The sequence below is a fragment of the Hyperoodon ampullatus genome (genome assembly GCF_949752795.1).
Source record: "Hyperoodon ampullatus genome assembly, chromosome: 5".
NCBI lineage: Eukaryota > Metazoa > Chordata > Mammalia > Artiodactyla > Ziphiidae > Hyperoodon > Hyperoodon ampullatus.
This window is the reverse complement of record NC_136918.1, coordinates 35772066-35795210: the sequence shown is the minus strand read 5'-3', so window position 1 is coordinate 35795210 and position 23145 is coordinate 35772066. Positions and strand designations below refer to the sequence as shown.

The 23145-nt window shown below is 34.6% G+C and overlaps 1 protein-coding gene across 21 annotated transcripts in view; it reads left to right on the top strand.

Annotated features, from left to right (window-relative positions):
• The window catches only part of DLG1 (discs large MAGUK scaffold protein 1), a gene marked incomplete at both ends in the record, with an annotated part of 293223 nt that overhangs the window by 105516 nt on the left and 164562 nt on the right, over window positions 1-23145 (top strand). For 17 of the 21 annotated variants that reach the window (XM_079704322.1, XM_079704323.1, XM_079704314.1 and 14 more), the window contains one exon: window positions 2599-2763. In XM_079704322.1, the coding sequence (XP_079560448.1) occupies window positions 2599-2763 (165 nt within the window). Of the gene's footprint in view, window positions 1-2598; window positions 2764-13009; window positions 13244-23145 lie in introns of those variants that run through there. The other 4 variants (XM_079704318.1, XM_079704319.1, XM_079704316.1 and 1 more) reach the window with 1 other exon arrangement.

Sequence of the window (23145 nt, the reverse complement as noted above, 5' to 3'; positions counted from 1 at the left end):
CTCAACCACTGCGCCACCAGGGAAGCCCCAGTATTTGTCTTTTTGAGACTGGTTTACTTCACTTAGCATACTGTCTGCAAGGTTCATCCATGTTGTAACATATAGCAGAATTTCCTTCCTTAAAGGCTGAATAATATTCCATTTTGTGTGTGTGTGTGTGTGTGTGTGTATATACACATATATATACACCTCATTTTGCTTATCTATCTATCCATTGATAGATACTTGGGTTTCTTCCATGTTTTACCTACTGTGAATAATGCTACTATGAACACTGGTGTACAAATATTTCTTCAAGACCCTGCTTTCAGTTCTTTTGGGTATATGCCCAGAAGTGGAATTCTTGAATCATATGGTAACTGTATTTTCAATTTTTGAGGAACCACCATACTATTTTCCACAACGGCTGGACTATTTTACATTCCCTCCAATAGTGCACAAGTGTTCCAATTTCTCTACATCCTTACCAACACTTGTTTTCTGCTTTTTTTTTTAACCAGTCTTTCTTTTCTTTAATAATTTTTTTATTGAAGTATAGTTGATTTACAACGTTGTGTTAATTACTGCTATACAACAAAGCAATTTAATTATAAATATATATGTATACATTCTTTTTTATTTATATTCTTTTCCATTATGGTTTATCATAGGATATTGAATATAGTTCTCTGTGTTGTACAGTAGGACCTTGGCTTTTTTTAATAGTAGCCATTCCAGTGGTTGTGAGGTGGTACCTCGAGTTTTGATTTGCATTTCTGTAATGATTAGTGATGTTGAGCATCTTCTCATGTGCTTACTGGCTATTTGTATATCTTCTTTGGAGTTCTTGCCCATTTTTGAATTGAGTTGTTTAGTTTTTTGTTGAATTTTAGGAATTTTCTGTATATTCTGGGTATTAATCCCTTATGAGATATGTGATTTGTAAATATTTTCTCCCATTCTGTGGGTTGCCTTTTTACTCTGTGATTAGAGTCATTTGATGCACAAAATTTTTCAGTTTTTATGAAGTCAAGTTTGTCTGTTCTTTCTTTTGTTACTTCTGCCTTTGGTGTCATATCCAAAAACTCATAGCCAAACTCAATGTCTTAAAGCTTTTCCTCTAAGAGTTTTATTGTTTTAGGTCTTACATTTAAGTCCTTGATCCACCTTGAGTTAATTTTCGTATATAGCATTAGGTAAGGGTCCAACTTCATTCTTTTATGTGTGGATATCCAGTTTTTGCAGCACGATTTGTTGTAAAGCTGTCTTTCCCTATTGAATGGTCTTGGCACCCTTGTAAAAAATAATTTGTGTATGTGAGGGTTTATTTCTGGACTCTCTGTTTCATTCCATTGGTCTGTATGTCTGTCTTTATGTGAGTACCAAACTGTTTTGATTACTGTAGCTTTGTAGTAAGTTTTGAAATGAGAAAGTGTGAGTCCTTCAGCTTTGTTCTTTTTTTCCATGGTGATTTTGACTATTTGAATCCCTTGAGATCCAAATGAATTTTAGGATGGGTTTTTCTATTTTGTAAAAAATGTCATTGGGATTTTGATAGGAATTGGATTAAATCTGTAAATTGCTTTAAGTAGTATTGACATCTTACCAATATTAAATCTTCAACCTATGAACATGGGATGTGTTTCCATTTATTTCTGTTGTTTTTAACTTTTTTTTTTTCAGCAGGTCTTTTCATTGCACAAGTCTTTCACCTTATTTATTTATTTTTTTTTTGCGATACGCGGGCCTCTCACTGCTGTGGCCTCTCCCGTTGCGGAGCACAGGCTCCGGACGCGCAGGCTCAGCGGCCATGGCTCACGGGCCCAGCCGCTCCGCGGCATATGGGATCCTCCCAGATCGGGGCACGAACCCGTGTCCCCTGCATCGGCAGGCGGACTCTCAACCACTGCGCCACCAGGGAGGCCCCACCTTATTTTTTTTGATGCTGTTGTAAATGGAATTGTTTTTGTAATTTTCAGGTTGTGTATAAAATGCAGCTGTTTGTGTATAGAAATGCAACTGATTTTTGTGTGTCAACTTTTGTAGGATACAAAGCAGTATCATACTGCTTTGCTACATTCAGTAGTTCTAACAGTTTTTTTTGCTGAGTCTTTATTGATATAAAACAGAGATAATATTACTTCTTCCTTTCTAAGCGGATGCCTTTTATTGTTTCTTCTTGCCTAATTGTTCTGGCTACGACTTCCGGTACCATGTTGAATAGAGGTGGTAAAACTGATCCAAATTAAACACAGTTTACATCCAAGTTTTCCCCTGAAGTTGCAAGCCTTCAACAGACTCCAGAGTTCCAAAATTACATCAGACAGATTATGCCTCTGTAATTACTGTTTAGGTGGGGCAACAGATTCCTGGTGTTTCCTACTCTGCCATCTTTCCAGAGTCTGACTTATTTTTAAAAATCAGATAAGTTTATTAAAATATTGGCATGACTTTAAAATGGAGAACCATTTCTCTCAGACTTTATGTATTAAACTGTAAAAGACATTTTTCATATAGTTAAATATTATGATTTGGGTAGTTATGAAAATCATGATTTGGATTGAACTCATGTTGCTTTTCAGAGCTTCCTCATATTTAATACTTTGCTGTACATTACAGAAATACCGGTATCAGGATGAAGATGCACCTCCTCAAGAGCACATTTCCCCACAAATCACTAATGAGGTGATAGGTCCGGAATTGGTTCATGTCTCAGAGAAGAACCTGTCAGAAATTGAAAATGTCCATGGATTTGTTTCTCACTCTCATATTTCACCAATAAAGGTAAGATAGTAACTTTATTTTGTTGCTATGAATTATTAATTACTTTTGTTACTATTGTAGCTCATGCTTAGAGAGAACTATTTTTTCATGTAGGATTTTCCCCCCTTGATATTTCTGGTTTTGTAATTATAAGGAATTTCATAGTATTTGTTAGCATTCTAAAAACATTTTTAAAAATATATATTATAAATGAATTTTATTCAGTGATATGATCTTTAGGCCTAAAAGTTCTCATGAAGGAAATAACTATTATATTTCAAATACCCACATCAAAATATCTTTAAACGTTAAAAAATATATTAGTAAGTACAGAAAAAGAGCATTAACAGTATCTTTGAAGTCCAGTGTGTGACTTTACCTGACCCCATCACCTTGTCTCTCCCCTCAGAAATAACCACAGTCCTGGTTTCACATATTTAGATTTCTAAACAATATATTGTTTCTTTTGCCTGTTTTTGTTTTTATATAATTGGCATTATACTGCATCTACTCTCAACTTGCAGTTTTTGATCAACATTATATGCCCGAGATTCATTATCTTCACTGCTCTAGAGTTTTCTATTTTATGAATATACTATAATTTAACTTACTTTTGATGGATGTTAAGTTATTTTCGAATTATTGCTAGTATTAAAAATGCTGTTAAAATCATAGGTTATGTATACACATCTTTGTGGATAACACCAGATTATTTTCAAGTGATTCTATAATTTACATTTTCAGCAGCAGTATGTAACAGTTTTAATTGATCTATATTCTCATCAATATTTGGTATTGTTATTTTTGCCATTGTTTTGGGTTTGAATTAGTATCTTACTGTGATTTGAATGTGCATTTCACTATTTGATAATATTGATTGATCATTCAGGTTTCCTATTCTGTGACATACCCTCTCAAGATTTTGTTTCATTTTTGTAATGCGTTGTTCTTTTTACTGATTTGTGCAAGTTCTTTATATATTCTGGACAATAATCCTTTGTTAGTTGTATGTATTGTGTATAATATTGTATTGTGTATAAGGATCATTTCTTACTTGAAGTGGGTTTTGTAATTCTCTTTGAGGGATGATTACATATTACTGGTTAAAAATTGTAATGGATTATATAGTACCAGTCAGATTTCAGTTAATAGTTAGTTTTTCTAGGTATTTGCCCATTTCATACTTACTTTGAAATATTCTCAACATCCTATTTTGTTGTATCTATAGCATATTTAGGTGTAGCCCCTTTTTCATTCCTAGTATTGTTTATTTGTGCCTTTTTTCCTCTTGATCCTTCTTGTCAAAGGATGATCAATTTCAAAGAACCATGTCTTTTAATAGAGAACAGACTGGTGGTTACCAAGGGGGAGGGGGTTGGAGGAGGGATGGAATGGGAGTTTGGGATTAGCAGATGTAAACTTTTATATATAGAATGGATAAACAACAAGGTCCTACTGTATAGCACAGAGAACTATATATCCTTTGGTAAACCATAATGGAAAAGAGTATTAAAAATGTGTATATATATATATATATATATATATATATATATATATATATGTATAACTGAATCACTTTGCTGTACAGCAGTATTTAACACAACATTGTAAATCAACTATACTTAAGTAAATAAGAAAAAAATGTCTAAAAAAATCTCCTGTGCCCCTCCCCCATGTGCTGTCACCTCCATCCCCTTTCATACACACATAAACATGAATATATACACGTTTATGTAATATGTAAATGTGTGGATAGCCTACATATCAATCAAAGGTTATGTTTGGCAGAGGCAATCTGATCTTACTTTGGGACGCTAAATGAGAGATACACATGGGAAAAAAAATCAGTTGCCTATTAGTGACAGAGACAGTTTTCATTTTATCTTTTCCCCTTTCTCCTCTTATCATTATTATTTTATTTTCTTCTGCTTTCTTTGAGTTTATTCTGTTTGGGTTTTTTCCCCTAGTTTCTCAAGTTGGTTACTTAACTGCATTATCAGCCTTTTCTAACGGTATTTGAATTTGTAAATTTTCCTTTAAATAGCACTTCAGCTGTAACCCACAGGTTTAATATGCAATGTTTATCATAATTCAAACTTTTTCTTTTACTTTCATTATGATTTTTTTCTTTGCCCCATGAGTTATTTAAAAGTATGTTTCTTAATTTTAAACATACGAGACATTTATTCCAACATGTCTTATTTTAGATTTCATTTTCTCATCTCATTTTTCCTTCTTCTTAGCTTGGAAGCTATTCTGTTTCTCTTCCTTTAATGGTTATCCTAGAAATTTTTTTTTAATTTTAATATACATATTTAGCTTACAAAAATTTAGACTCAATATATGTCTTTTACCCTCATTTTGAACAACGTAAGAACCTTAGAACACTTGAATTCTAAGCACTCCCTGCTGCTTTATATGCTGTTCTTATCAGCCTATGCCTATTTTCTCTTGACTGAATTAATAAAGCCTGTTTCTTACTTTAGTCGAGAAACCTTCCCAGGTATGTATAATTCTTTTGTTTCTGATATTTTGAATTTTTGATGTTTATGATTGTTACAAATTATCCAAAGGCAATTTGTACACACCCAGCTCCTCAGTCTTTTGGTGGTTGTTTGGTAGTTCTGTGTGTATGCGATTCTGACACAGGCAGACATTTAAACAGACAGTGAGCCACATAACATATTGTGTATAGCCTCTTTAAATGTGATGAAGCCTCAACTTTTTTTTGTTGCATAAAATGCTCACTCTAGGCAAATAAAACAATATTCCAGAGACCAAGATTTTATTACCCAGAGTTTCCAGACATCTTAGGTATTAAACCTTGAGGTGCCATCTCTAAGGGTATAAGCCTGTTCAGAGTCTGTCTTTCCCTTATGCAAGGGTGGATTGTGTCTAATTTAGCCAATCCATATAACTGAAATACAATGGATTTCACCAGTGAAAGCCCACTTCATTCATTATGATAATTGGCAAACTTTTGGTGTTGATCAAAGATTAACATAACAAATATCTTATAGCAGCCATTTACTTTATAACTAAATGTTAGCTGATCAGTCTAGGAATGTTAATTCCTGATTAGGACAACTGACTGTCCATAGTAATGGTTTTCAGTTGTGGTGGGATATCGGAACCACCTAAAAAGGTTTTAAAATTTATATCTGAGTGCCATCTCAGAGATTGTGATTTAATTGGTCTGGGGTATAGTCTGGCTTTGGAGAGTTTTACAAGTTCTCCAGGTGTTTCTAGGGGATAGCCACTGTTGAGAAGTACTGCACTAGAACCTAGCTTAATTGAACCACCATACACATATTTCTTTACTGTCTGTCTTGAAGTATTTTAAAGTAAATTTCTGACATCTCTTTATTTAATCCTCACTCTGCAGTGAGACTTAAGTGTTTCTAGTTATTGAGTGAGAAAGCATTATTACTTTTTTAAGATTCTCACTTGCTTCCTTAATTTGACTCTTTTTCCCTTGATTTCCTTACCATAAGAGAATTAAGTGAATTTTGCCTGATTCTTTTGGTATCTGCTTTAAAAATGCTCTTGTCCTTTGCATACAGTTAATTATTACATGTTAAAGGATTATGTCTCCCATAGCATTTCCCCCCCACCAGGACTTTTTAAAGACAAATTTGACGGAGGCTTATTTAAAAGAGTATGTTATTGAGATTAAAATATTCTTTTACTAACAGTTATAAAACACATCTTTTCCACATTTTATCTTTTCTGCAATTGATATACATCTTATAGTTGCTGGTGTTATACTATTGCCTTAGTGCAGTGGCAGTTTGAGTATTTGTATGCAAATCTTTGACAAATTTGGTTAAGATCAAGAAAGTACTAGCCTCAAAGCATCTTAGTGTACTGTGGTAATAATTCAGCTGGTCTCATTGAAAAGCAGCTGGATCTATCCATCCTTACATGCCATTCTCTTGCTCCTTTTCATTTTGTTTTCTTTTATTAGATATTAACAGCATCAATCTCTGAAACAGTTATAAATATAAGTTTCTGATGCAAATTGTTAGAGCAGTTGGGTATCATCATCGTATTCCCCCTTTGGCTTGCTGGCTCTCTGATTTATATCTGGGGACTGAACAGATAAGGATTTTCATTTCCAGTAGAAGAAATTATCTAATTTCTCCTTCATCTGTTTCTAAATCATACTTTACATCTTACTTTTTTAAATGTGAGTTTTTTCCTATTATAAACTTGTTTTACACATTTTCCCATGTTAAATTTTTTAAAAACTTGATATGTAAGTTTTTACATAGTATATTGGTACCTTAACTTGCTGAACACTTCTGGTCTTCGCTATTTGTTATTTCCATTTTTACTAAGTTTTGTAAAGAAGGCTGCAGTGAATCATCTTGGGCCGTAAAAAGTATGTTTGGTTGTTTTCTTAGGATGGATTTCCAGAAGTCAAATTACTGGGTCAGAAATCTTGATAGGCTGGACTTTTGACAAACTATATTCTGATACAATTGTAATTTAAGAATTATTAAAGCTGCCCCATTTGGGGTATTTCTTCCTGCTTCTTCTATCTCATGCGTAGATTAAAATTTGAGGAGTGAGCATAGGATTGGGGTAGTGTAATAGCAAAATGGTTAGGATTACTTTAACTTCCTGTTAGAGAACCAAGTTTTTAAAAAATAACTTTGTTTTGACATAAGGCAAGTTTTAATGTTTTTAAAATTTTTTCAAATAACTGCAGATGTTTTAGGAAGCTCAACAATGGAATATATTTTATTTAAAATATAAATAAGATTACCAGATTAGCAGTCTTTTTTTAGAAACAAAACTAATATAAGGAGCTTTTCCACTTTTATAGTATTATGGTTTGGAATGAAGCAAGTAACTGTTGTACTATACATAGAACCCAGTATATGAATTATTATTTTTGTAATTTGAAAAATTATCTTTGAACAGTAGCAGTTTGCTGAGTGGAATGTAAATTAGGCACTGCTTTGTTCTTCACAGTTCTTATAAAAGCTAATAGAAAAATAAGATTAATAGATGATTGCTTTAAAAATCAACAGAATATTAGTTTTGTTTATCAGATAACATGCATTTAGCATTTATTAAACATCTATGTTAGTAAGTTTGTTAGACTTCAGTGACTGGTATTTTTTTTTTTTCTTTTTTTTTTTTTTTATTAGTTTCTGCTTTATAACAAAGTGAATCAGTCATACATATACATCTGTTCCCACATCCCCTCCCTCATGCATCTCCCTCCCTCCCACCCTCCCCCTCCCACCCCTCCAGGCGGTCACAAAGCACCGAGCTGATCTCCCTGTGCTCTGCGGCTGCTTCCCACTATCTATCTACCTTACGTTTGGTAGTGTATATATGTCCATGCCTCTCTTTCCCTTTGAGTGACTGGTATTTTTTATGGAGAGATAGTTATAACACGGTATGATGTAACATGAAAAAATAAAGAGAAATTAAATTCTTGAAGTATTGTAAAAAACAAAGTTGATATTTGGACAAGGTGTTGAAGGATGTATACAATATGCTAATTCAGAGGAGAAGGCAGTTACTGGAGAAAATAAGTACAGTAGGAGGCTGATAGTCTGAGGAGACTGTAAAAATGCAGAAAAGTTCATTATATTGTAGTTGATGTTTAGGATGGTTGTTAGGAAATGAGGACAAGGTGTGAAGGACCTTGATCCTGAGCTGATGAGTGGGCTTATGAAGGGTTTGCCACCATGAAACATGCTGTGAAATAATCTGTCAGGGTCTTGTAGTGCTAGTGCTGATTCTCATTACTGAAGTAATGAATGAAATAAGATAGTGATTGAAAGTTACTTTATTCAGGCCTTAGCATAAAACATAAAAGTAACTATGATTTGGACTTCCCTGGCGTCCAGTGGTTAAGACTCCGTGCTTCCACTACGGGGGGCACGGGTTTGATCCCTGATCAGGGATCTAAGATCCTGTATGCCACGTGGCACAGCCAAAAAAAAAAAATAATAAAGTTTTTTCAAAAAGTAATTATGATTTAGGACTCGAAAAGGGAAAGTTTCTTGCCAGTGCTAGACAGTTTCAAGAAAGAAATCGGTGATATAATGGTGAAAAACCGTAATGTGGAAGAAAAGGACACAGTGGGTAAATTCTTGTGGTATATGAAAATATTTAAAAGTAAGCTTCAATTCTAAACAGTTCTAAATATAGTAGTATGGTACTAATAAGAACAGTGTCAAGATTCCTAAAACTGAAAATGATCTAAGAATTAGGAAAAATGGTCAGAACAGTAAATTGAACAAGTAAACAAACAAAACCTCAGCCTTTTTCAAAGTAGATTTAAATCTAGATGAAGTGACAAGGGTGACATGGCTTAGTGTGGGATGTTGCAGTGGTCATTGAATAAGAGTTCATATTTTGCTTTTGTCTTCAATGATGGAAAATTATGTTTAAACTAATATGTGCAAAGTAAATGTAGTTACAAGGGACTTGAAACTGAAGACAGAACAGGGTATGTGAACAGATAATTATTTTAAATAAGTGAATCTTCTAGCCTGGACACATTTCATCCAGTAGTACTGAGAATACTATCAAATGAAATCACCAGCAGCAATTGGTAGTTTTTCAAATATTGTGAGAAATGGAGGTAGCAGAAGAATGGATATAAGCAAACATATGCCTGTTGAACTAAATGCTACAGGAAGAGAATCTTTCCTATTTTGAGTGCATACTGAATGCTTTGTTTACAGCTCTGGAATATATTAAAATACTTTTGAATTTTATCTTTTTGGATGACCCTGGAGTACTAAGTTGAGCACACAGTTTGCGTACAATTTGACCACTAGATGGCGCTCATACAGAAGCGATTTGTATATATATGATCAGTTTTTTTCTAGATAAATAACAAATCTATGTTATCAATCTTCTTAGTCTTGTCTTAACTTAGTATAGCTGCATGTTTTGAAATTTAATAGGCCATATTATAAAAATAAAAAGGTAAGGAAAATGCTTGTTGCATTTACAGTATGTTGGCTTTGTGGTTACTTAGTAATTTTTTTCCTAATATTTTAGAGTTTCAATATTGTTTTTCCTCTCATCCTTCAACCTTTTAAAATTTTTCACTAAAATTACTTAATCATTGCTTTTGTTACTATACTTGAAGACTTCTGAGTTTATTTGCAAGTTTGGAAAAGGGTACAAATAATTGAGGGCCTATCCTATATAAATTTTTGAACTGTCTTTACTTCCATTTAATGTTATAAAATAAACATTTCTAACAGTAATAAATTTTTCATAATCATATTTAAAGTATGTAATCACTAAATGGATGTACTTAGTTTACTTATGCTTTCTCTTACTGTTTAGAGTTCTGCTATAGATATTATTATCATTCTGTGAAAAAGAAAAACTACAGAAAAAAGAATGTTAGGTGCAGAGTATTGCTCAGTGGTAGAGTATTTGACTGTAGAAAAAAAATGTCCATTCTTTGTATATCATATTAAAATCTTAATAGTGTTCTTTTTGGTGATTTAAACGTTGTGTAGTAGTTTTTAAAATTCACTATTTTAAATAGACTTTCCAGGTTCTATAATGAATTTAAATTTTGGTTTAATGGAATAGAGTTTATATTTCAGATATGTGACATAGGTATGGTTATTCTAAAGCAGAGATCGGTGAGGAGTTGGTTGCCTCTGCTTCCCAATCAAATCATATGAAACCAATTGTGATTTAGGTACATATATGGTTTTGTATGTGTGTATTGACTGTTGCGCAATTGATGAGATGATCCTAGATTTCCGTAGCTAAGGTAATGGGACATTTTCATTAAAAAGCCTTTCTCAAAACTCAAAGTTGTTTTCTTGATGTCAGTGGATTTGAATAGGAAATTTATGTATTGAGAAGTATTTCTTCTCTGTACTCGGGATATATGGGATGGAACATTCATCAACTTTCGATTGTTCCCAAGCTCTTTGGCTCTCTAGCATAAGAAATCATTGTATACGAATGACTTACTCTTCCATCTGTGTTGGTACTGTTTGCAACTTGAGTAGGATATTTGCATTCAACATTCATTTTCAGTATCCTTATCCACGACTTCCCTGGTGGTCCAGTGGTTAAGAATCTGCCTTCCAGTGCAGGGGACGTGGATTTGATCCCTGGTTGGGGAACTAAGGTCCCACATGCCACAGGGCGACTAAGCCTGTGCACCACAACTACTGAACCCGCACCCTCTGGAGCCCTCATGTGCTGGAGCCTGCATGCCACAACTAGAGAGAAGCCTGCACGCTGCAACAAAGACCCAGTGCAGCCAAAATTTTAAAAATAAAAATATCCTCATCCTTACAAATCCAGAGTAACAGAATCTGTATAAATTCTAAGGTTCCCCCTCCCACCCTGGCTTTCCATCATATACAGATCAAGACACATATTTGGGGGCCGAACCAATTATTAGAGCATTTGTATAAACCACACTAATCAGTTCTTTATTAAGTACCTGGTCCATAGTAAAATTTATTTTTAGGAGGTTTTATTTTTTTTCCTTTAGAGAGGATTCTTAGTTCTCTGTCTACCCTTAGTGTTTTCCTCTAGTCCCCTACCCCCAAATAGATAAGATCAATCTGTGTAGGGCCGTAAAACTGCCAGCTACTGTCTGCACAGTTCTTGGGAAGAAGCAAATTTTGCTATAATCTGTCACAAAACATCTTACTTCCAGAAGTCCCACATGACTCTCAGCCCTTCTTGGGCATGTGTTTGTATCTTAGAGACGGAATCATAGAGACAGTGTTCGCATCTTTTCTTGCCAAATCAGGATTTGCAGTAGTCCTAGAGGTTGTAGTTTGCCAATGCTACTTTCCAATAGACTGCATTTAGTTGGTGCTGGTAAGCAAAAGCAAGCAAGATTTTGTTGGTCCTCATTCATGGCTGAGGTTGGGGATTATGGTGTACTTATATCAACTTAAAAATTGAATTACTCAACTATTAGTAAGTTATCAAGTAGCATTTTTATTCATATATTGTTTTTAATGGCGATATGTTGTGTTATATACTAACATAGCATAGTATTAAGAGGACAGACCTAGGAATCTGTGGTTCTCAAAGTTGAGGGTGCTTAAGAGTCTCTTAGGGGGGCTTTTCAAAAATGAAAATTCCAAGATCTCCCTTACCCCTAAAAATTCTGATGGGAAGGGGATATCAGTCTGTATTTTTTTTAACCAGCACTGGAGGTGATTCTGAGGTGGACTACTGTGTTGAGAAACACAGACCTAGATATTAGATGTTAGAAAGTATCTATTTAGCAATCAAACAGTATTATTTTTTGAACCAGAGTATTATTTATGTCATGTTGGATAAAATATGTTTTACTGGCTATAAAACAAAAAATTTACGTTTAATTCTTCTGAATTTTTACAAATTCATAACTTGGTAATCTTAATGTTTATAACATAGAGAGATGATGCTGATAATAGCGCTTTTTTATCACAAAAGTCCCAGAAGCCAAATACTTATTTAGCTAATTATTCTATTTCTGTCTTCAGACTCAATTAATCAAAGCATTTAAAACCAATATGTTAAATGAAATTATCAAGTTACATTCCAAATGGATTTCTGTCATTAGATCCTCAGAGTTTAATGTAGATAGTACCTTTTAAAACCTTAGTGCTATTTAATGTAAGTGCCTTCCTGATGTAGAAATTTATATGTGAATAGAAAGATTCCTTTAGTAAAATTGTTTTAAACAATCAGAACTATCGGCAGAGAGAATCCTCTTGTATTTTTAAATTCAGTTCATATTTATAATTTATTTAAGCAGCGAAGATGCCATTGGATTTTACTTCAGACTGTGATTGAAACTTGGTAATCCAGGGTTTCTCCACCCAGTGCATTAAATCAGGCAGCCCCAAAGGGTCTTGGTAGTCCAGTGTTTATAACATCCTTCTTTACCTGCTAATCGACCTCACTTCCTGGATTTCAGTCCGTCTAGTTATCAGCTAACAAAAGAACAGCTTTGCCTGCAGACGCTGGTGAAAAAATAATCATGAGAAAGAAAACCACCTTATGTCGTCTTTTTTGTCTAGAAATATAAACTCAGCCATCATACAGCTAACAGGTACAGAGGGAAGATACAAGCTCTTTCATGGGAAGAAATTACAGAGAAAATGAGCATCATTTCTCAAGGTTTTTATTTTCCCTGATCTACAAGTGATGCTGCTGTAATCCTAGCTGCAGTTTTTACCGATCATTCACCACTCAGCAGCTGGTAGAGAAGTAAGACTGCTTGGCAACCACCTGCAGGGCTGCAGAGATGAATTACATTTTCGGGAACAACACACTTCTGTACTCTCGCGCCAGTCGAGGAGGCAATACTAGCTCTAGCCATGGCTCAGTAGGCCCAAAGCAGAAACACTGGGCAAAAAAGGGCTCATCAGATGAACTGCAAGCTGAGCCAGAACCTTCACGCTGGCAGCAGATAGTTGCATTTTTCACTCGAAGACACAGCTTTATTGACTGCATCTCGGTAGCCACCAGCTCCACCCAGGTAACATACCACTTGTTGAAATTATTTTCGGTTCATGTTGCTTTGCAAAAATGTATTAGTATAGATTTCTTATTATTAAAACATAGTCTTATGCCCTGAAACCTTGGATACGCAGAAATGTATGTTTTCAGTCCATCTATGCAGGTCTTTAGCGTGAAAGGGGAAACAAAAATATTTTCCCTTTTGCTCTTATGTAATGCCAAACAAAACAGTCTCAGATTCTGTTGAATGACTTCTCTAAAAATATAAAGCCATTCATACATAAATTAAAATGTAAATTAATAATGCTTGTCTCCTTACTTTCAGATTGTGTTAAATGCTATAAAGTATGATGTTTGACCAAAGAAAATACCTGTTTGTGTAGCTTTTATATGTCATTAGATAACCTCAGGAGATTGTTATAGTAAAGGAACAGAAGATAATTTGAAATATTTTTATTTTCTAGTGTTTTGAGTATAGATAAAACTGAATACAGTTGGCTTTTGTATATACTAATATCTTAAAATTATTACATTATGGTTTATTCAAGGGATTTAATGAATCCTTCCATTTCTATAAATATATTATCTAGGGTTAATTGGAAAGCAGTAAACTTGTATAATTACATGATTATAGGAATATTTTATCAAATATTCAATTGACAGTGTAAGGAGCTGAGCAAACACTAAAAGTCCTCAAATTAAAAAAAAATCACATAAAACCACTTCTTTTTGAGGAGTGAGTATTAAAAATATAAGGAAAATATAAAGTTAGCCATAATTTGAGTGAAATACCTATTATTTGGTATTAAAGGAGGGTTGGGGGAATATTTTTAGTTTAAAACATATTTTTAATAGATATTCAACTTTAGTAAAAATGAAAGCATAAGAATTAGTCTAATTTAAAAAACAAGGTGAGAATGCTTTTGTCCTTTAAATTAAAATGTATACACATACCTTAGGGCCTTTAAAAAATAAATTCCTTTAAAACCATCTTTTTTTTTTTTTAGTAATTAGAAGCAGCACAGTAAGTATAAAGTAACTGTCAACAGCTTCTTCTTGTTTTTGGTTACTAGAATTTTCTTTAAATAGTTTTTATTTTTAAGTAATGTCAAATTTCTTAAGTAAAAATATTCTACTTGTTTTTTCTTAGATGTTTGAGAGGGATGGAATTACTGGGCTAGGGAGAGTCATAAATAGTTTTTATGTAGGCAGTGAGGTTACTTATAATCAAAACTTATTCAGAGGCAACGATTGATTTAACTCTTAGATTGAATACCACCCCAAGAATTTAACTAACTTGATTTTGACTACAATTACATATACCAAAAAGGGACACAGAGACTAAAGCTTGGCATTGTTGTTCATTCTGTGTTAGTATTAAGTGATATTTTTCCATTGTCAATAAGAAAGATCTGTTAAAAACTTCAAATACACACAACTATATGTATATATACACACACAACCAATGATATATAATTCATCTTGTAAAAGGCATACAAATGAAAGACAAGCAAAATAGTTTACATATAAAACTATTGAAACCATGGAATTACATTATAGTTACTTAGGAGTTGGGCCGAAAAGTTACTCTTGTATTGCACTTAAATAGCCACAATTTTAATAAAAACTCTATTTGCAATTGATCCTACAAAGCCATTTAAAATTTTATCTTCCTCCCATTTGGTTCAGATCACTTGTGTATACTGAAAAATTACTATTTTTCTTTCAGCCCTCTTTCTGTTACTTATTTTGTCTTTTTCATTATCTTTGTATTTCATATCTATAAATGTAGACTTTAGGTCAGAGTTTTAGCTTTTATTTCTCCAGCTCTGGAGGACCAACATATCATTTTTCATTCTATGTTATTTTTCTCACTAATGAGTTGGAAATTTTATATATCCAAGTCTTTTGTTGTAACTCACTGGAATTCATTTTACAGGATAAAATATAATAGGACTGAGAATGTTAGGCGTATTTAGATTTTAGTTGATGCTAGGATACATTTTTCTGTTTCATTTACTGACTCATGGCTAGCAGTTTTATTTTGTAACATAAGAGGATTTTTATATTGTTAAAAACAAAGTAGATTAATGAAATTTTAGTTTATTGAGCATGTGCTATATACCTATGAATATATATGTATGATAGTGTTTTGTTCTGTCAGTGATAAATAGCAAAAGTGATTACCAGTTCTCCTGTTTCACTATTGTCAGAAATATTATTTTCTAAGATTGGATAGCAAGATTAACTTTGAATCTAATTCCTTATAACTATGATGCATGGTACTTTTAGCAGTTTGGAGAGTTGTTATTAAATGCAGTTTTAATAATTTGAAAGTAATTACTCTGATTTAATATCCCACCAAATAGCCTCTATAAATAAAAAATAAAATTTACTTACTTTACAGATTCACTTAAATTGCTCATCTGTTTAAGATGTGTGTTCACAACTAAGATTTTGTGTCAGATTCTACTGTAATATGTGGAACTTAGTAGGAAGTCATTAATATTTTTAAATGTTAGGGAAGCCAAGTGGTTATAAATTTCTGCAGGACCCCAGCTTCTAGGATGGGACTTGCCATGTAGTTGGTGCTCAGTAAATGTTTATGGAATTGATTGATTAATTACCATTTCAGTCACCTGAAACCTTGTTAGCTCATGGCCTTCTGAAATAATGGCACCTAACCTGAAACCTCTTGGGTACCTATATTTATCGGATTCACTCTATTGCCGTCATACGTGCCTTTGATTCTTCACAGTAGCCCATCTCTTCCTCCACTTCCCTTTTCTTCCCCTCCATTCTTCAGATTTTCTTCAAGCCGCACAAACCCCCCATGTACCTGATTTCCTCACCCCTTTGAATCTTTACCCATGATGATAACCATACAGCTTAAAGACTATGTCTAATTTTGTCATTTGGCTGTATCCCAAAAGTTTACAATGAGAGGTTTTATTATTTGTTTGTTATTAATGTTAAACTAAGATGAGTTTCTTGTGAATTATTTTACTTTGGTGTAAGGTTTTCTGTTTTGAGCTTCATACTACTTATGTTCTTAATTTTGAATAGTCATTATAATATAGAAAATGTGGGCTACTCATTGTCAAGCCCTCCTCAGTTCCTCACTTCACCCTTCTTCCTCTTCTTGTATTTATGATCCTTTGATGCCAATCTGCTCTGTCCTATTTAGTGATGCAGCTCTGTTAAATCCAAGACCAATTTTTATATTCAACAGGGCCATAAAGAACTCTAGCACAATACTTCTAGACTTTGCTACTTGATTATCTCCTAATTAAAAGGAGATAATTGGTGATGTCAGTGTTTATTAACAAAAATAGTAGTCATATATAAACTTTGAACAGCTGTAACGTGGTAGGTCACTTCGAATGTGTATTTGGCAATTGTTCCCATGTTTTGGATTACTTCAAAATCCCTATTGTGGGTCATTATAGATATTCAAATAGAATTTCCCCCCTCCCCCAGACAATTGACATGCCAAATTAAGCTGAAAACAGCAAAATTCTCTTCCTAGGAGTGAATGGAACAGGCATAATGACTTATAATTTAAGCAGAACAATAAAATTTTAACAAGAGTGAATATTAGCCACATGAATTGAATAATCTGCTTTTTAGAGGAAAAAACTCTGTCCTAGATCAAAATACAGGAAAACACTGTTCAGATAGATGCCCACTGTTCAGATACCAGAAAAATAAATAGGCTAATTTGTATGAAAAGAATACTATTTGTCCTAAACAGGTACACTCTGGAGTAGAAAGGATTTAATTTTTAGAGCTATGCATTGGTTATATTGTCCCCAAATGAAGATAATAGCATCAACTTCATTGAGTTAATTGTATTAAATGATTAAATGCATGTAACACTTAGAACAGTGCCTGGAAGCTATTATTATTATTTTATTTTTATATTGCTTAATTTTAATAGTCTTCGACAAATTCAAATTAGATAATTAGGAATTAAAGTATCTAGGATGGTGCAGTTCATTCAGACATTCAGTAAATAGTGTTGACTGAATAAGTTCCTGTGAGTGCAGGCTGTACAGTTTTTAAAGAACCACATATCTCAACACCTTCAATTGCAGGATATAAAGGAGGGACCCCAAAGAGCACTTCAAATTCTTGGTGAGACACCAGTTTCCTGACCTTGCCTTCCCGCCCAACACTCCTTTCTGCAAATGCTAAACCAGTCACAAGTAGACAACTAAATTTAACTGATTACCCACCTTTTACCAAGCATACCATCAGGACATCTTAATCACTAAAAAAAGTTGAAGGCTTGGGGCTTCCCAGGTGGTGCAGTGGTTGAGAGTCTGCCTGCCGATGCAGGGGACATGGGTTCGTGCCCCCGTCCGGGAAGATCCCACATGCCACAGAGCGGCTGGGCCCATGAGCCATGGCCACTGAGCCTGTGCCTCCAGAGCCTGTGCTCCGCAACGGGAGAGACCAAAATAGTGAGAGGCCCGCATACTGCAAAAAAAAAAAAAAAAAAAAAAAAAAAGTTGAAGCCTTCCAGATCACCTTCACTTAATTTCCTTATCTCTGTTTGACGCTGGTATATCTCCAATATGTTTTAAACTCCCATTTATCTGTGACCTCCCAATTTCTTTCACTCTGCCCTTTGGAACTCCCAGTTCGTGATCAGCAAAATTTCCTTTTTCCTCAAACTCTTCTGTGATTGTTCATCTCACCGTTTTTTCTCTCATAGAAACCTGGTGTTCCCCCGAGAGTACTGTTTTTTCTTTAGCCCTCACAAAAAGTGTAATTTTTATCTGTCATATCCCATGTACCTTGGGACCAACAAGTGGAGTTGATGTCTTCCTTGCTTATCACTGGTATTTATGGATGATTGTACCTCCTTCCTTTTAAAAATGTATATATCATCAGACAGTATTTTCTACTTCCCCTCCTTGTCTAGTCATCTGCATCTTTCACAGTCACTCCTACTCCTTGATGATTTGAACTGTCTTTTCTCTGTCCACTATCCATGTAATCATTCTTAAGTGATTTTCAGTATCCTGGTGTGATCCTTCCAAAATCTTGACTTCTCAGTTCTTTGATATCCTTGCCTCTAGGAGTCTATTTTTTCTTTCACTTGAGTGACCTGCTGAAATGGTCATATTCAAGACCTCATTACCATTGACTGAACCACTTACAAAATCTCAGCTGCAAGCGTTTCAAACTGACTAGCACTTCCTTTCTTTTCAGCTCACCTCCCTTACAACAATTTTTTTTTACCCTTTAAAGACCTTCAGCCCAACTTTTTATTATCTATCACTTCTTTCATGCTCTCACTTCCCTCCTTGCTTTGCTCACATTCCTTGGTCCATGACTATAAACACTGCCTTTCATAATCTTAACTCTCTTGCTCCTCTGTCACTTCATTGGTAAGATCTAACCTTGGTTAATTGCAACTCTGCCTCCTCCACATCAGCTCCAAAGCTGCCCATTAAACTTCCAATACCTGTTTCCTGGCCCTCATTCTCAATTGATGGTCTTATTCTGTATTCCATCCTGTTAAAATAAATGATCCATTTGTGTTCTTAAATCTCACCCTTCACTTCTGTACTAGATCTTCATTTTTGACTGTTCAGGGACTTGTGAAATTCTCTCTTCTCTTCATTGCATTGTCCGTCTTTCCCTCCATACTGGATTATTCCTATCAGCCTACATACCTGCTAAAATACCTTTCATTAAAACAACCAGCCAGAACTCCTCTAGGAGTATAGACTGTCAGATCCAGTGGTCAGTTCTCAATCTTTATTTTACTCGACCCCACAACAGCTTTTTACACAACTAACTGCTCTCTCCTTTAAATTCTTTTCTTCTTTGACTCTTGAACACCATTCTCCTGATACTCTCCCTACCTCAGTTTCCTTTGCAGTATCCTCCTCCTCTTCTTACTGCTAATAGCTAGAGTAACTCAGGGCATCAGTCCTTGAACTTCTCTCTTTTTATACTCATATTTCAGGTGATCTCATCCAGGTGCCTTTAAATACATCAGTACTCATACCTTCAGTCCAGAGCTATTCCCCATACACTAGACTTATGTATCTGGCTTTCCTACTCAGTATCTCCACTTGGATTAAGTATCTGAAAGTTAACATGTCAAAAACAGAGTTTCTAATTTTATTGTTCTCCCCCATCTTCATTCAGTGTACCAGTCACTGAGATGCTGAATATAAAAACCCTTGGAATAATTTTCTGTTCTTTTTCCCTTTGCTCCACATGCAATTTAATAGCAAATTCTGAGGGCTCTGTGTTTAGAATATATTATAATCTAACCACTTTTCACCACTTCTACAACTACTAATTCAACTTATTTAATTTGTTGCCTGAACTATCGCAGTAGATATCTATCTGGTCTCCCTAGCTCCATTCTTTACTCTCACCAGTCTGTTCTTCACCCAGCAGCCAGAGTCATCCTTACAGAATGTCAGTTCTTGTCAGTACCTTGTTTTTACTCTCCCGTGGCTCCCAATTCGATATATAATAAAATCCTAAATCCTTCTTTACCATAGTTCAAAAGGCCCTTTATTATCTAGCCCCTGGCAGTACCTCTAATCCCATTTCCTACTGCTCCCTCAATTACTTTGTTCCAGCTGTATTGGCCTTGTTCCTGTTCCTCAAATATATCAAGCATGTGGCCATCTCAGAACCTTAATCTTGCTGTTTTCTCTGCCTGGAACATTCTTTCCTCACATATTCTCATAGTTCATTTCCTCACTTCCTTCAGATTTCTACTCATCTGTTACCTTCTCAGAGGGTCTTCCTAGATTCTTGTCTAAGGTAGAAGGCACTTCTTCACTCCAAATGTCACTGACTTCTTACCTTTTTAAATATTTTTCTTCATAGCACTTAATAGTACTTGATTCTTTATTATTATATATTTTTAATCTGTCTGAAGTCTCTCTTAGACCTTCTGTGAAACATATATCACACTTTAGCTAATGTTATACTGATCCTCTGGCTGATGATTCTCTTGTTATTTACCCTTATGGAAAGAAATACCCTTGAGGAGGTGAGACAGGGAGAGAAGAGGAGAAAAAACATTCAGTTTCCTTATAACTAGGTTGAGTATATAATTCATAGACCAAACTTGGAGTACTTTTACGGAAAGAGGGAACTTCCCAGGCAAACAGAGGCATGTGGTGTCATCATCTGTAACCATTTATCTTCTGACAGTTCCTACTGGGCAGCAGGTCTAAATATTCACACCAAGGCATTTCCACATTGGACCAACACGGATTGGCCTAATCTTCTTATCTATGTATGTTTCAAACATTTGGCCTCATGCCTAATAATAGTTGCGTTTTGAAGTGATAGATCAAATATATATATACACATTTTTTTCTTCATCTCTAAGGAATGAAATTGCTTATATTCAGTAGTATAATGCCTTTGTATTAAACTAGAATATATAGAGAGTAAGTAGATAATCCTCTTAAACGACTTTGGAAATGCCAAGTCTGATAGTAGAATAGTTTCCAGGAGGATGGGTAGAAATAGTCTCTTTGAGTATTGATTAACCGAGCAATCAAAGTTAGGATAAAAATTCTGTTATACTTGGTTGTGAGATGCTGTCTGTTGGCAAAGTTTAATTTCCTACTCAAAAGGCCAGTAATTTTGTAAAATTAATAACATTACTCAGATTCGGAAATTAATTGTATCCCTTTTCACCCAAAGAATATCTACTCAAAAATATGTGTAAATGGTGTTTGAGACCCAGTCATTTGTATAGTTGGACACTTTAGAAAAGCATAAAGATGAAGATTAAACAAAAAGTTTAAAATGGTTATATTCGCTTTTAAAAAATACCAGATTGGGGCTTCCCTGGTGGCGCAGTGGTTGAGAATCTGCCTGCCAATGCAGGGGACACGGGTTCGAGCCCTGGTCTGGGAAGATCCCACATGCCGTGGAGCAACTGGGCCCGTGAGCCACAACTACTGAGCCTCCGCGTCTGGAGCCTGTGCTCTGCAACAAGAGAGGCCGCGACAGTGAGAGGGCCCGCGCACCGCGATGACGAGTGGCCCCCGCTTGCCGCAACTAGAGAAAGCCCTCGCACAGAAACGAAGACCCAACACAGCCAAAAAAATTGATTAATTAATTTAAAAAAAACCCAGATTGACCATACAATCCATCAGTTGCATTCCTTAGTTTTTACCCAAATGAGTTGAACATTTATGTCCACATGAAAACCTGCACACAGATGTTTATAGCAGCCTTATTCATGATTGCCAAAACTTGGACGCAACCAAGATGACCTTCAGTAGGTAAATGGATAAACTGTGGTACAGCCAGATAATGAAATGTTATTGATCATTCAAAAGAAATGGAAAGATGTGGAGGAACTTGAAATGCATATTTCTAAGTGAAAGACACCAATCTGAAAAGGCTACATACTGTATGCTTCCAACTATATGACATTCTGGAAAAGGCAAAACTACAGAGACAGTAAAAAGATTAGTGGTTGCCCAGGGTTAGGAAAGAGAGAGGGATGAATAGATAGAGCACAGAGGATTTTTAGGCCAGTGAAACTCTTAGGTATGGTACTATAATGGTGGATACATGACATTATATATAAACTTGTTCAAACCCATAGAATGTACAACACCAAGAATGAACCCTAGTGTAAACTGTGAACTTTGGATAATAATGGTGTGTCAATGTAGGTTCGTCAGCTGTACAATGTATAGCTCAGGTGGGGAGTGTTGATAGTGGGAGGCAGTGCATGTGTGTGGGCAGAGGTTATATGGGAACTCTATACTTTCTGCTCTAAAAAATAAAGTCTGTTAAAAGAGCAACATTGGTATCTTAAGGTGGATTAGATTGGCTATAGTTTGAAGAACTAAGTAAGTGAAATCTGTTATATAAGCTCTTTATAACTAGGAAGTGTGTTGCATTCATCTTTGTAGTTTCTATAGAGTATCATGATTGTTAGATTGTCCTTTTGTCAAGGACAAATAGGTAAAAAGAAATTTCACAAGCTACAGTTTATGTATTTTAGTATGTATATTATATATGTGTATATATGTATTTTTTATATGTATATATATATAGTTTTAGAGTTAACTTCTAAAATAATGTGTTAATAACAGTGCTGAAAAATGACTGGCCCATATGCTTTGAGGTCAGAATAGGGTATTCAGCCTGCACAACGTTTTTGCCCTTTGCTTATTTCAAGCAGTGTTTGTTTTCCTGAGAATTGTACTCCATACCTCTTATCACAGCTGCATTTCAGTAATCAGTTAGGTAATGATTTGTTTAATATCAGCTGCTAAACCATAAGCTTCACAAGAACTGGTAGTACTGATGTATGTTTTCTTCTCTTATATCCCTAGAGCCTAGCATAGTGAAACGTACATGTTGACTGTTTGTTGAATGAATAAACAAATGTTAATATATGTGTCTGTTTTCATTTAATCTGATGATGGCTACAGGGAAATTTGGAACTTCTAAATATGGTTTGGCCACTGTAAATTTCCCAAGCCATTTTTATATAGAACTATGGCTTTAAAATTAACAAGTCTCCATTACAAGATTTTATAAAATTATGTATATTTCTAAAGTAATTCAAAGCCCTCTGTGAAAAAACTGTGAAGCATTATCTTCTTAACATATGAAGAACTTAAATTCTTATTGTCAAAACTTGACTTAGTATTGTTTTCTTTAAAGAGCTCTCACTGCGTTATTCTTTGTACTTCTTGGCACTGTTATTTAGATAACATTTTCAATCCTCCATTTTTATATCAAAAGTTAGAATTTTGATAAAGGTAAAAATAGTTATTCAGACCATGTGGAGAACAGTAGCCTACAATTATCACCTTATTTTACAAACTTTAAATAAACTAACTGATGTGACAATTTTACAGGCATATGCAAATCAATCAGCAAAGACTGGACCTATTT